The 13,476-nt window shown below is 43.0% G+C and overlaps 2 protein-coding genes across 3 annotated transcripts; one reads left to right on the top strand and one right to left on the bottom strand.

The window, feature by feature from the left end:
• Window positions 1-434: 434 nt before the first annotated feature.
• On the top strand, window positions 435-9,658 carry LOC5505647 (E3 ubiquitin-protein ligase TRIM71). 2 transcript variants are annotated; one of them, XM_048727953.1, is made up of 10 exons: window positions 461-587; window positions 1,591-1,642; window positions 1,867-2,025; window positions 2,977-3,175; window positions 3,910-4,408; window positions 4,856-5,002; window positions 5,183-5,376; window positions 5,859-5,950; window positions 6,383-6,516; window positions 7,679-9,658. In XM_048727953.1, exons 3-10 carry the CDS (start codon window positions 1,875-1,877, stop codon window positions 8,525-8,527), a joined length of 2,265 nt encoding a protein of 754 aa, XP_048583910.1. In that variant the 5' UTR covers window positions 461-587; window positions 1,591-1,642; window positions 1,867-1,874; the 3' UTR covers window positions 8,528-9,658. The 2 variants fall into 2 exon arrangements, with proteins under 2 accessions (XP_001626408.1, XP_048583910.1); XM_001626358.3 differs by lacking the exon at window positions 1,591-1,642 and having other exon boundaries at window positions 435-587.
• On the bottom strand, window positions 9,507-13,316 carry LOC5505645. Its single transcript, XM_001626344.3, has 5 exons — window positions 12,975-13,316; window positions 12,688-12,728; window positions 12,538-12,586; window positions 11,469-11,549; window positions 9,507-9,798 (listed from the first exon to the last, which is right to left on the bottom strand). Exons 1-5 carry the CDS (start codon window positions 13,188-13,190, stop codon window positions 9,697-9,699), a joined length of 489 nt encoding a protein of 162 aa, XP_001626394.2. The 5' UTR covers window positions 13,191-13,316; the 3' UTR covers window positions 9,507-9,696.
• Between the last annotated feature and the right edge of the window lie 160 nt (window positions 13,317-13,476).

The raw sequence follows: 13,476 nt of genomic DNA on the forward strand, positions 1-13,476 counted from the left end.
CAGCTCGAAAGACTCGAAATACACTGTTTCATAGTCATTTCCTCTAATATAACAAGAACACCCTGAGAACATGAACTGTTTATCTCGAATTTGGGCTTTCGAGGATAATGTTTAAGCTGGAACCTGATTTGACTTGTAGACCGGGAACGGAGATACCCCCATCCCCAACCCACTTCAGTAGAAACTAAGGAAATGATTAAATCTCAGTGCTTGATTATGGTAAACTCCAAAAATGATCAGGTATTATGAACTTTCAAAGGAGCTGACTTTTATGATTTGGTTTAACAGAGACCAAAACGTAAACCGAAATAAGGGCATCCACCAGCCACCGTCGTCAAATTCATCACCGGTAATAACCTGTTCACGGATCAAAACCTCTCAGAAAACAGTCAGGACGTACCCTGATTGGTTCAAAACTGAGTGACATGTGACTCAATTAGGTAGCCAGCTAATGTTTTATGCAAGACCATCGATGAATTAAGCGTCTTTACAAGAGTAATATTGCTTGGGATTAGGGACATGGATGAAAAGTGTTCACTGGGTTTGCAAGATTACTTCATGGACCATTAAATAAGGGATATTTCAAGGTATTGTACCCTTATTGCGTTTAGTATAGTTAATAAAGAACGTAATTCGAGGTTCGCTGTGACCCTATTGTTCTTATTTTTGTTTGAAAACTGTTCCAAAGCTCAAATTGCAGCTGTGATATTGTCAGAAATAATACCTTTTTCGTCCCATTGTGGTATATTCGATTGAATATGTATATTACATGTTTTAATGACTTCCAAGTTTTTACAGTGTTTTTAAGTGTTAGAATATCTGATTTAATAGTTAATCTATTTCTAGTACACTTATCAGAGAAAAAAGCTTTCTTTTGTAGATATATATGTCAGATATACATGTCATTTTTTAGTGAACGAGTTTTCTAACTATCTGATCCTTTCCCGTGTTCTTTAATATAGTATTAGTATAAGATCAGGCAAGTGAAAAAGGAAATACTTAAAGGGTCAATCTACTTTTGTCCCAGTACAAACGTAAGCTCAAAGGCCCTAGTAAATTCAAGGTCTTTCTTGTTTTATTTTAACTCAAAATCTTCTATGTCTACAGCGGCGTACCCAGGATTTCTAACAGGAGTGGGCCCAAAAGGCCTTTTTAAGGCATTGTCTCTTGTGTTTCAGATAATATCTCATACATTTACTGTATTATGGCTGCTAGAAGGGGGCCCAGGCTCCCTGGGCCACCCCTGGCTACGCCCCTGGTCTACATCGACTTGTTATTTATTTTATTTTTTTTTTCAAGCCTAGGTAGGCAGTTTTCTGACATATTATGATAATTTTGTTTTTAGCAAAAAAAATTGGCTTTTGGCATCATGGCAAGGTCAAAGCTTGAACGTATCGTTGATATTGACATAGCACCTGCCAAAAACATGGTGGCAGTGTAAAGACGGCAAAAGACACAGGAATAGATACGGTACCCGTAGCTGGAAGAGAAAACGACTCTTTCACACACAAAAACGACGAGCACTTTGTAACGTTGTGACGTTAAATCGATTACCGTGTCTGCTCATGCAGTTTCTGGCTTTTGTTACAGAAAAAGCAGAAGGAAAGGGATGAGAACCTGTCCGAATCTAAAAGCTTAAAGGGTATAAAAGCCTCTCTCTGAAACACTGTCGCTAATTTTGCATTATTTGTAATTCGATTTCTTTTACTGGAAAAAATCTCATGCAATAGTTTTAAAGCAAGTATGGATGGCGACTTATAGATCGAGTGATCTTATTCTATGCCTAGCTAAATGTTCTTTTAAGGTATGAAGACATTGTCATTTGTTATTCTCCCATTTTGCTTATGTGTTCGCTTTTGTGTAAAGGATCAAGGATGACTTCTGCCATTGAGGTCTTGGAGCAGATCAATGATCAGCTTGTGTGTGCAATCTGCCTGGATCGACTGGTTGAGCCGCGACTGCTCATTTGCATGCACACTTTCTGTACGCCCTGCATTCAGCGAATCAGCAACAACGATGCATCAGGTAAGAACCCGTTTACTGTCGAATCCGTTGTAACGCGACGCCGCATTTTCAAAACATAGATTTGTTTTTGTCTTTTGGGATTTTCTGTTCCGCCAGTCAAATTATTCTAAGCCAATCAAATTCTTTCCATCTCTCGCCTAGTGCAGTTGCCTGGCTTTCTGTCGCGACACTGTCTGGTTGTTTTCGTCCAGAGGGTATTAGCCAGGGAAGTGCATAAAGCGAGACTCTGATTGGATCAGAATGGTCTTACTGACCGAACAGAAAACCAAAACAAATCGTGAAAACGCGGGTCGCGATACAACGCATTCGACAGTAAAGCTGCATGTAGTACAATTTGGCCAATCAGTGGCAGTTTGCATGCATTTCACACTTTTTGTACGCCCTGCCTTCAATGAATCGCGTGAGGGCCTATCAATTTGTTAACCATATACTGCCTGAAATAGGAACGGGTTGGCGCTTTTTTTACGATTTTCATTGTAAACAATAATAACACACAAGGGTGACATAGCTGTCTGTAAAACTATGTATTAATAAATACTTGGAAAATCCTTGGGTGCGTCAGATTTTCTAATTTATTAAGCGCGTCATTACAGCGTGTGAGACTTTACCGTAAAGTGTCTTCAAATCGCATGGTGATTTATGATTTTTGGTCGCTTTATATATTGAGACCCCGGCACGTTCGATGCCTGTGCCAAGGAAAAACTTTAGAATTCGGAGTACTCTTAAGGAATTCGATCACAGTTTTTTTTAAACCCTAAAAACACACAAAACGTCTTAGATTGCGTGAATTTCGCTCACCTTTGCACGTGCGTGGCTTGACAAAGAAGTACAAAGGCTCTGCAGTACTGTGCGTAGTGTGCGTTTTTATTTTATTTTACTGGATCTGGACGAGGTTAGATTCTCGGCTATGTTCTTCTTTCCCAAAATGTAACAGCTTTTTTCATCTTTCAGCCTCACTTACATGCCCGACATGCCGCAAGGAAACGCCAATCCCGGAGACTGGGGTCGAGTCCCTTCATCTGAACTTCTTTGTCAATCAAATGCTTGATGTGGTTCGCCACAAGGCAGACGAGTTGAAAAAAGAAATCAGAGAAACGCGACGTTGTGAAGGTTGCGAGAACAATGAAGAAGCCGACGTTGCAACATCGCGGTAAGCGTTAGTGTGAATATTCTTAAAGCCGCATTGTCACCAGTTTACTTCCGGTCGATTACCTAACAATATCCGAAGATTTTTAACGGAAAACGCGAAAGATATTTCAAAATATTGAAAGCAGTGTGTCTATTGGAAGTTACTTTGAGGATGTGATTGATAATTTAGAGCGGATGGCCTGTTTAATATCTCGGATTCTAATAGATTCTTTTGTCTTTTAACGGTTGAGGTTTCCGTCGGACCATCGGAAGTAAACTGGTGACAATGCGGCTTTAAATACCACGCGGATGACTTGACCAGGAGTCAGGATTCTTTAGGTATTTTCCGTCTTACACCGTAGCCCACGGAAAAATCGTGACCCAGCTCCTTTAACTTTGCCAGAGCGAAGAGCAAGCTTCAAATCCCAGTTAGCTCTTCAACGTTTCGATTTCAACTTGAACGCTTGCAGCAGTGTGCCCCTTTTAGCGGCCGAAAAATGGGTCATTTCTTATTAAGGAATCTTCAAATACTTTGCTTTTTCCATGTGATACCTAGGACTGCACGCCCCCCTCAGCCAATCTTGGGCACTCTTCAGGCTTATGGGCATGAAAAAGCACGAAACGCAAAACGCATTTCTTGTTGTTTTCGCGTTTGCACTTGGCCCGACTGTCGTTTGTGTATTGCGCTTACGTTCGCGCTTTGTTTTGCGTCCAATTGAGAACAATCTTTTGACCGTGCATGATTTCTTTATTCAGATGTGTCGACTGTAACAAGCCTCTGTGTACCACGTGTGTCGCCGACCACAAACGTGTCCACGCCACTCTAGATCACAGAGTCATCGCCATCAGTGAAGGCGAAGAGGGGGAGGACCAAGCACTTGACAAATACAGCCTCACCTTCTGCAAATACCACACTCGAAACGTCATCAAGTATTTCTGCATCACCTGCGACGAGGCTATATGTAGGGTTTGCACCATCCTGGAACACAGGGAGCACCAATACGTGTACCCGAAAGAGGCTTTACCACTCAGACGTAACGATATACAGGGACTCCTGGAAAAGGCAAAGTCGCGCATACCTCTACTAAAGGGGACGCTGAAAAAGGTCGATGCCATGTCCCGCAGGCTCAAGGATTGTCATCAGGCTCTAGCGAAGGAGATTCACCAGAACACACAGGCGAGAGTGAAGGCGCTTATTGAGGGAGAGAACGAACTGTTGAAGCAGCTAGCGGGCGTACACCTTGCCAAGCAGAAGGTAAGACCTTACGAGTAGCAGAGACACGCGTGTAGGGCCGAGTGTGTCTTTTGCGTGTCATGCGTGTCTTTTGCAGGAAATATTGACATAGAATAAGTACAGCACGGCACGGCACAGCACGACATAATAGCATAGACATAACATAGCATGGCAAAGTCAAAAAAAGAGGGCTCGTGTTTTAGCCAATTCACCTTCCCCACAACTTCCCATAACTCTTTGTGACTCGCGCGTGAAACCGAGGCCAGGCGTAAAAAATGTAAACAAGATGGCAAAGTTTGTTTTTATCCTCGCTTTCAAGCGCGTGTCGCAAAGAGTTGTGGGAAGTAGTGGGGAAGGTGAATCTCCTTTTTGCAATACATCCAAAGCGACTTGCCTGTAAGCCCCAATCCCTAGATAGCGCAAACACAGGCTGCCCACTTCTTAATTCTGTTGTTCTTTCATTGTCAGGTCCTTGGGCTTCAGAAAGACAGCATAGAGTTGGAACTCGGCAAGTTGACCGGATGCTGCGATTTCGCTGATAATGTATTCAAATTTGGAAACGAAATCGAGGTTCTACAGATGAAAGGACGGCTAGAGGCATTTAGCGAGATAGAGGTCAGTCGCTATGGTTATTATATGCAGTGCCGTAGCAGGCTTTGAAATATTGTGGGGGGGACAATACAGAAACATTAATGACGAATATAAAGGCTTTTGATAACAAAGAGTGATGATGATGATGATGATGAGGACGACGACGACGATGATGATGATGATGATGATGATTACCTATTTCAGGTGAACCTTGAGCCCGAAGAGGACGACACCGTCCAGTACATCTGCGATAACTCGACCATCCCGTCCGTTGTCCAGTCCCTCGGCCAAATCCGTGCTGCAAGCACATTTGCGTCCATCTCCTTCGCTAGTGGTGAGGGCATACACACGGCACGAGTCAAGGTGGAGGCGCACTTCAAGCTCATCACCAAGGACAGGTTAGTACAGAATAAGATCAATCAACAGGGGCGTAACTAGGGGTAGAAGTATTGGACACGCCAGTACACACGACACGTTACAAGTGGTAGGAAAACTAGGCACGCGCAACCAAATGACCGCCAAAATATAGGATTGAAAGGCAGCGATATCCCAGTGACACCGACTTTGCTTATAAGCCAGAGGGCCCTGGTTCGAAGGTCATCTGAAAAAAAAGACTCTCCATATACGGAATTGTGGATACCTAGTCATCTTGGATAAAGCATAACCAAATACGACTTAATTAAGCGTAAGCATAGATACAGACTGCTCCGTATGGTTAACAAGTTTTGGCTAGTGTGTAAGTATTTTCTCAAAAGATGTTGATAGCTTTGGGACACTATTTTTACTGCTCCATTGGTATCTCCGTGTGCTCACATCAATGTCTTTTGTTGGCAATATGCTTTAGAGGATAGTCCTTAATCTTTGAATTCTCTATTCTCAGGCATGGCAAGCGTAGTATGGGTGGAGATAAAGTAGTTGTTGAGATAAAGCAGCCAGATGGCAGTGACCTTCCCTGCAGGATCGAGGACAAAGGTATATGTCACGTGATTAGCCTATTTCCTAACCTTTGGACCGGCTTTCCTGTGGTGGTTAAAAGTGTGATCTAAGCTTGTCCCGAACCCTTTGCGTCCGCACTGCTCATCCCTTGAAAAATCGCACAAATGTAGGTAGAGTCAATCAAACACTTTTTTGCTATTGTTTACGAATGAATATACGACGGTTAATTAGCAAGAAAACGTCAAAATGAACATTCACGAATGATAGTTTATTAGCAATTTTTGATAGAACGTTTCTGAGTTAGTTGCTTAAATTAGCCGATGGAAATGGATTCCTTAAGTGAGTCGGTATTGTGCGGGAAGGTGAAATGGCGGCGTGATTAGCCTACTTAAAGGAACTTTCTTACTGTTTCTTACTTTCCACTGTGCAACATCCACTCTATAGTTCGTAAATTTTTCCTCCTTACAGGAGATGGCTCGTATATGGTGTATTACATCCCCGAGGTGAATGGTCGCCATCTGGCGCACGTCATGATATCGGACAAGGCGATAATGGACAGCCCATTCACAATACTCGTCGTTAACCGCAGAGAATACAAAGAGGTGAGATTCCTTAAAGGAGAAGTGCACTTAATAAAGTATGCGTGACCTTTTACCCGTGCGAGGAGTTCGTCTGGGAAAGGGCGTACACGATAAAAGTGCGTATATGACAGGGGATATACGAAAGAACGTGCGTGTGGAAGTGCGTGAGAATACACGCGTGTGAGAGTGCGTGTGAGAATACACGCGTGTGGGAGTGCGCGTGAGAATACACGCGTGTGGGAGTGCGTGTGAGAATACACGCGTGTGGGAGTGCGCGAGAGTACACGCGTGTGGGAGTGCGTGAGAGTACACGCGTGTGGGAGTGCGTGTGAGAATACACGCGTGTGGAAGTGCGTGAGAGTACACGCGTGTGGGAGTGCGCGTGAGAATACACGCGTGTGGGAGTGCGCGTGAGAATACACTCGTGTGGGAGTGCGTGTGAGAATACACGCGTGTGGGAGTGTGCTCGAGAATACACGCGTGTTGGAGTGCATGTGAGAATGCACGCGTGTTGGAGTGCATGTGAGAATGCACGCGTGTGTGATGCGTATGTGGAAAAGACGTGCACGCGGAAGTGCATGTGAGAATTCACGCGTGTGTGATGCGTATGTGGAGAGACGTGCACGCGGAAGTGCTTGCGAGAATACACGCGTGTTGAAGTGGGTATGTAGAGACGCGCGTATGAAGGTGCGTGTAAAAAGACACACGTAGAACTGTGTATTATAGAGACAGGCGAAGGGCGTTTGAGTATACACGTGTGTGGAAGTGTTTATGTAGAGACGTGCGCATTGGTGCCGTAGCAAGGGGGGGGCACTATAAAGAAACATACACGCGTGTATTCTCACACGCACTCCCACACGCGTGTATTCTCACGCGCACTCCCACACGCGTGTATTCTCACACGCACTCCCACACGCGTGTCACACGCGTGGAAGTGGGAGTAAACTTAAAGGTGCGTGTGGCCCGAGTGCGTGTCGAGATAGAAGTGTGTTGGAAGAAAGGCGGAATGCATGGACGGCTAAGTGGTAGCGTGAGAGGGCGCGCGTAGGAGGGATACGCGCGGTGAAACGCGTGATAATGACCGTGAGAAAAGTTAGCAAGTTCAGCCTTGATAATTCATTCCACAGTCTGTACAGTCTATATACTAACCGCCCCATCACCTACTTTTCTTCGGGCCAAACAGGTTGGCGGTACAATCATGAAGTTCGGACAATATGGCAGCAAGAAGCGAGAGTTCAAGTCCCCATTTGGAGTGGCAATTGATAACGAGGGCAGGATTTATGTGGCCGACAGCTACAACCACCGCGTACAAGTCCTCGGTACACGTGGTGAATTCATAACCAGCTTTGGCAGCCACGGTGAGAGACGAGGCGAGTTCAACTGCCCGACAGACGTCGATATCGATAATCGAGGTCGCGTCATCATTTGCGACAACGGTAACAACCGAGTACAGGTCCTCAACCGTAATGGCGGATTCATCGGGAAGTTTGGCCGCGAGGGTACTGGGAATGGGTATTTTAAATCCCCATGGGGCCTAGCGGTCACTGCAAACAATGAGATTGTTGTGGCCGATATGGAGAATAACCGTGTTCAGATGTTTTCCCCGGAGGGGAAGTTTATGATGAAGTTTGGCAGCCCTGGGGACCGACCCGGCCAGTTCAACGCCCCAGGATATCTCTTAGTGAACAACGAAGATGACCAGATTTTCGTCTCCGACTCCAAGAACCACCGTATACAAGTATTTGACATGAACGGTGTTTATATTCGCTCTTTTGGCTCGCAAGGTGCGGGCAAAGGCCAGTTTATGCATCCACGGGGCCTCGCTATGGACATCGCAGGGCATCTCATCATCGCGGACATGGGGAATCACCGATTACAAATCTTGAACTCGGCAGGGGAGTTCGTGAAGGAGATTGGGTCCGAGGGAAGCGGTGATGGACAGTTATCGTTCCCAGAGAGCGTTGCGATTATGCCTAACAGCGGGTATATTGTTGTGTCGGACCTGAGTAACAATAGAATCCACGTGTTTTAGAACGCCGTTGTTCCTCCGTTGAAAGATATCCAAAGCCTTTAACTTGGCATATTGGCGCCCTTGGAGAAGGCGTGGTTTTTGCGGCCGAAAAAATAGCGCTCCCTGCTCCGTATCATTGGGCATGACACACTTATTCTCGTTCCCAGAGCTCCTCGGTCATGTTTCCCGCCGACACACAACAGCGGAGGAGCTCTGGGAACGAAAATGATGACACACTTTGGGACTTCTTCGAAGAATTATATTATTCAAAACAGAGTTTTTTTTTTCTATAGGCATTTTCACCAGTCTAGAGAAGACACAACTGACCATAGTGTTTTACGACCATATTATCACTGTAGATATTTTAACACCTTTACTTACATATGGCAGAAGTTGCCGTTACCACCGCCTCGCACGAGGATTGGTGTGCGTGTCTGCATGAGAGTACATAGACACGCTTGTATATTTCACTAAAGCGCATTGCGTAGCAAGCCCAAAGGCTTGGAGACGATGCTCTCCATTCTTCTTTCCATGTGCGCATGCGCGCGTACATCCCTGCCTTCTCCTTATTCTCCACTCCATCTGCGCATGCCCGGGGCCTATGCCTCGTCTCCCTAAGTCCTTTACGCTTGCTACGCAGGCTATAATGCGTAATGACTTGTGAGAGCGTTTTTGCGTTGCGATTTTTAGAGTGCATAGATACGCCACTATGTTTTGTTATCATATTTGGCTATATTTGTTTGAATCCCGTGCACTGATTGGTAGAGAGCGTTTCACGAAGGGGCGAAGCGAGGGCTTTTCCATCCTCGGGGACCAAGGGAGTCGCGGAGATCGGGCACACAGGGAGCACGGGTCCCCGAGGATGGGGCTTTTTACAAGATTTGAAAGCCCAAATCCCTTCATATTTAGAATATAAAATATAGACAGAAATTGTTATATTCTTTGCATATGCTCAAGCAGTCAAACTTTTCTGTAAAGTAAATAGTGAAAATGCGTTGGCAATATTTAAGTACTTGATTTTATTCACTAACAATTCCAATAATAATTTACAAAAATAGCTGAGAAACCCATTAATCACATTACCTACACTTGAATGCATTTGCTGTATTCACATGATTATTTTTTTGTGGAAATAAAACTTCTAAAAACATGTCCATTTCTCCCTCCTAATATACTATGGTATTTGCATACTATGTCCGTTTAATGTAAAAAGCTTTTTCTTGAGCATTAAGTTCACATTTGTACATTGCCTCCTCTTCCATCAATAACTTGCGGAGTTGAGCCCTCCGTACCTAACGCAAAGAGCGGAACACTGGGTTAGTAAAATCCGTAAAAAACGTGTCACCCCACTTATCAAGGGGAATTAGAGTGAGGGGGGTACAGATAACAGAACGTTCTGAATGTGCTTTTTCAGGCCCGTAGCCAGGATTTTGAGCGGGGTGGTTCGCGTTTTTCCATTTCAGCAGACCAAATTTCCGGTATACCCCTCCCCTCGCCTTATTACATTAGGCAATCAATACTTCAAATAAATTCTATTTTGTATTTAAAATACATTTAAAAGCTCCCTATTAATAGGGTGCTTTTAAACATATAGCGATAATAATAAAGATTATTATTAAAAAAAGATTTAAATAGTCATTTTAAAGACATATTGATGTGCACGGTAATCCAGCCAAACGTTATATATTTTTTGTTTGCTCTGAGCGGATCTTCAAGCCGGGTGGGCGGTTCGTCCGAACCCCCCCTGGCTACGGGCCTGCTTTTCTGTGCACACACTTTATTGATGACATTGCATCATGAAAGGGATGTAAGGAAGCAAAGAATGATGTCATTAAGACAACACAATGACGTCAAGAAATGCATGCATGTAATCAAATGTGTGTTAGCCAATGCCCTGTTGAGGCAGGCCTGTAGCCAGGATTTTAAGCAGGGGGTCATTTACCCATTTAGTGGACCATTTTCTCTAGGTAGCTCGTCCTAGCTTGCAGTGGTACTCAATTTTCCTTCATCAGGGCAGACCTTGAAGTCATTAGGGGTGGTTCTTCCGAACCCCCTGGACCACCCCCCCCCCCCCCCCTGGCTATGGGCCTGTATGAAGTGGGCTAATTTGGTTATATTGAGGAAATAGACTTTTTATCCTGGCAATTGGATGCTGTGATAATCCCAAGTACACTCTGAAGTAAACCTGAGCACTAATGAGCAACAAATGTATATATGAAGTGGGCTTTGTAAACCAATGTACTTAAGACCTGCTAATTTGGTTATAATTAGGAAATAGACTTTTTATCCTGGCAATTGGATGCTGTGATAATCCCAAGTACACTCTGAAGTAAACCTGAGCACTAATGAGCTACAAATGTATATATGAAGTGGGCTTTGTAAACCAATGTACTTAAGACCTGCTAATTTGGTTATATTTAGGAAATAGACTTTTTATCCTGGCAATTGGATGCTGTGATAATCCCAAGTACACTCTGAAGTAAACCTGAGTACTAATGAGCTACAAATGTATATATGAAGTGGGCTTTGTAAACCAATGTACTTAAGACCTGCTAATTTGGTTATATTTAGGAAAAAGACTTTTTATTCTGGCAATTGGATGCTGTGATAATCCCAAGTACACTCTGAAGTAAACCTGAGCACTAATGAGCTACTAAATGTATATATGAAGTGGGCTTTGTTAACCAATGTACTTAAGACCTGCTAATTTGGTAATATTTAGAAAATAGACTTTTTATTCTGGCAATTGGAAGCTGTGATAATCCAAAGTACACTCTATAGTGAACCTGAGCATTATGAAGACTGCTTCTTTGTCAAATTTATAAGCTCAAGACTATGCATTCTTGTTATTTCTAAATACTTTTTATAACAAAGATTTTGAGTGTACAATTGACATGCAAAAACATTTTTGTTTTGAAGTAATTGTGAACCAGCAAAAATAGCTTGACTACTGTATACTTACTGCAGCAAGCTCTTGGTTAGCAAGGGATAGTTCTGATTTAGTCTCATCATGCCAACGCTTGACATTTCTCCTTTGACTTGTCTAGAATAAATAAATCATTTTAAAAGATTATTGATAGTAGGATCTAGTTTTCAAACAGGTGGTGAATTTTGTGGAGGCAAAAGGATCCCAAAAAGAAATACCAGTCCATTGGCAGCGGCCTATCCAGGATTTTTAACAGGAGGGGGCCCAAAAGGGGCATTCGAGGCATTTTCTTCTGTATTTTAGATAATGTCTCATACCTTTACTGTATTTTTGGCTGCTTAAAGGGGGGGCCCGGGCCCCCTAGGCCACCCCCTGGCTACGCCCCTGATTGGGACCTCATAAATCCCTTTCTGATATTTCAGGCACACTGTACTTTTCGTAGTTGCGTTGGTGTACATCCTAACCACGGTAAAACCAGGGTTTTGTACCGCGGTTGAAAACTGCGGCTAATTACCACAATTATTTGCAGAGGTTAGAGCATCCGACCGGAAAAGTGTGAGCACGGTTAACGAGGTTTTTTACCAAGATTACCGCAGTGACATGTTGCAATAGTTTTAGTCATCACTGCACCATAATTGATTCAGCAAGTGATTTCCAAAAATAAGCATCTCCCAACTTTGATAAAAACAGAATTTTGCCACGTTGAACAGACTATGATTAAGAACCAGGATAATATATCCTAGAAGAACAGGATAGCAATCTCTTTAGAAAAGAATGCGCCGTTCAGATGTGGAGATACCACACTAGTGTCGAGGGGGACTGTGATATTGAATGTTTCATAGGCATTAGAAGGAAAGTAATTAAAACTGAGTACCCATTACAACATTTTATTATGGAAAGCTTGTTTTGTTGTGGTTTTAGTAAGACGTTTTCTTCTCAAAAATTGAAGAAGAAAAAAACTTGCCAGGGACATACAAGATGAAATAAGAGCCCCTGCAGTTATTGAAGCAATTATAATAGCTTCCAACTCACGCATAAAAGCCCCATTAAAGACAGCACACTCTTGGGTCTATTTATTAGGATCATCACAAGTATTAGGACCAACCTCTTCTAGCTTTTCAGACCAGTCAGCAATCAGGTTGACTTTGATATCTCTATAAAGAAAACAGGATAGTTGGATCTTGAATATTTCATTGCACATTGCACTAAACATGTTTTCAATAAGACTTGGTATTGCGAAAAAATAAGTACTTACTCTTTTACTGTTGATTCTCTTTCCGAATTCCACTGATCATTCTATCAATAAAAAGCGAACGTATTCAATTATAAGTAATTTTTTTAGACGAAGTTGTGTTCTCGTGACGTTGCAAACTTATAAACTTAACAAAACACTAAGCTAGTTTTAACCATGAGTGAGTAACTTAGTAACTCGGGGAAAAAGAGTAATCTTATTCACTAAAACAGTACACATAACATATAAGCTGCTAATTACACGATATTCACAAAGCCAAGCTGTTCACAGTAATCGTTAGTTCGGCCCACCTTTATTCTTTGATCCTGCCTTTTCAAAGCTTTCCTCAGGGATTTCGCACTTGGGCGCTCAATTTCATAACGATAACTCGTTGACATAGACATTTTTGGCGACGAAGATAGGTTAAATGATTTAAGAAAATTAAAAAAAGGAACGACGTAAATAAATGAGCAAGAGAGCAAAATGGCGATAAGACGGTTTACAAACGTCCCCATAGCAACTCGCATGGTGCACAGTCTTCGCGCGGTAATGAACAATCCACAGGGATCCAAAAACAGGATCCGTGATTTTAAACGGGGTCGGGATCCCCGAATACTTTAAAAAAGGGAACCACATACGACGAAAAAAAAGCGGACTTAAACGGGACCCGGGACCAACTACTTATGAGCCCCTGTTCCCACTTAGAAAATCACGGCTACCATTTTTTACTAAAAATTTTCTTTAGGAGTCTCTATTATGGGATTATGTATTTTACATCGCTAATAACGTTTCTATATGAAATCATATATGACG

Source organism: Nematostella vectensis, chromosome 5 (genome assembly GCF_932526225.1).
Source record: "Nematostella vectensis chromosome 5, jaNemVect1.1, whole genome shotgun sequence".
Classification (NCBI taxonomy): domain Eukaryota; kingdom Metazoa; phylum Cnidaria; class Anthozoa; order Actiniaria; family Edwardsiidae; genus Nematostella; species Nematostella vectensis.

Coding starts and splice junctions, on each gene's coding strand:
- LOC5505647 (XM_001626358.3), top strand. CDS start 1,875: ATGACTTCTGCCATTGAGGTCTTGGAGCAGATCAATGATCAGCTTGTG. Junction 5,951..6,382: donor CTGCAGGATCGAGGACAAAG/GTATATGTCACG, acceptor TCCTCCTTACAG/GAGATGGCTCGTATATGGTG. Junction 6,517..7,678: donor ACCGCAGAGAATACAAAGAG/GTGAGATTCCTT, acceptor CGGGCCAAACAG/GTTGGCGGTACAATCATGAA.
- LOC5505645 (XM_001626344.3), bottom strand. CDS start 13,190: ATGCGAGTTGCTATGGGGACGTTTGTAAACCGTCTTATCGCCATTTTG. Junction 12,729..12,974: donor GGCAGGATCAAAGAATAAAG/GTGGGCCGAACT, acceptor TTTTATTGATAG/AATGATCAGTGGAATTCGGA. Junction 12,587..12,687: donor AGAGAATCAACAGTAAAAGA/GTAAGTACTTAT, acceptor TTTTCTTTATAG/AGATATCAAAGTCAACCTGA.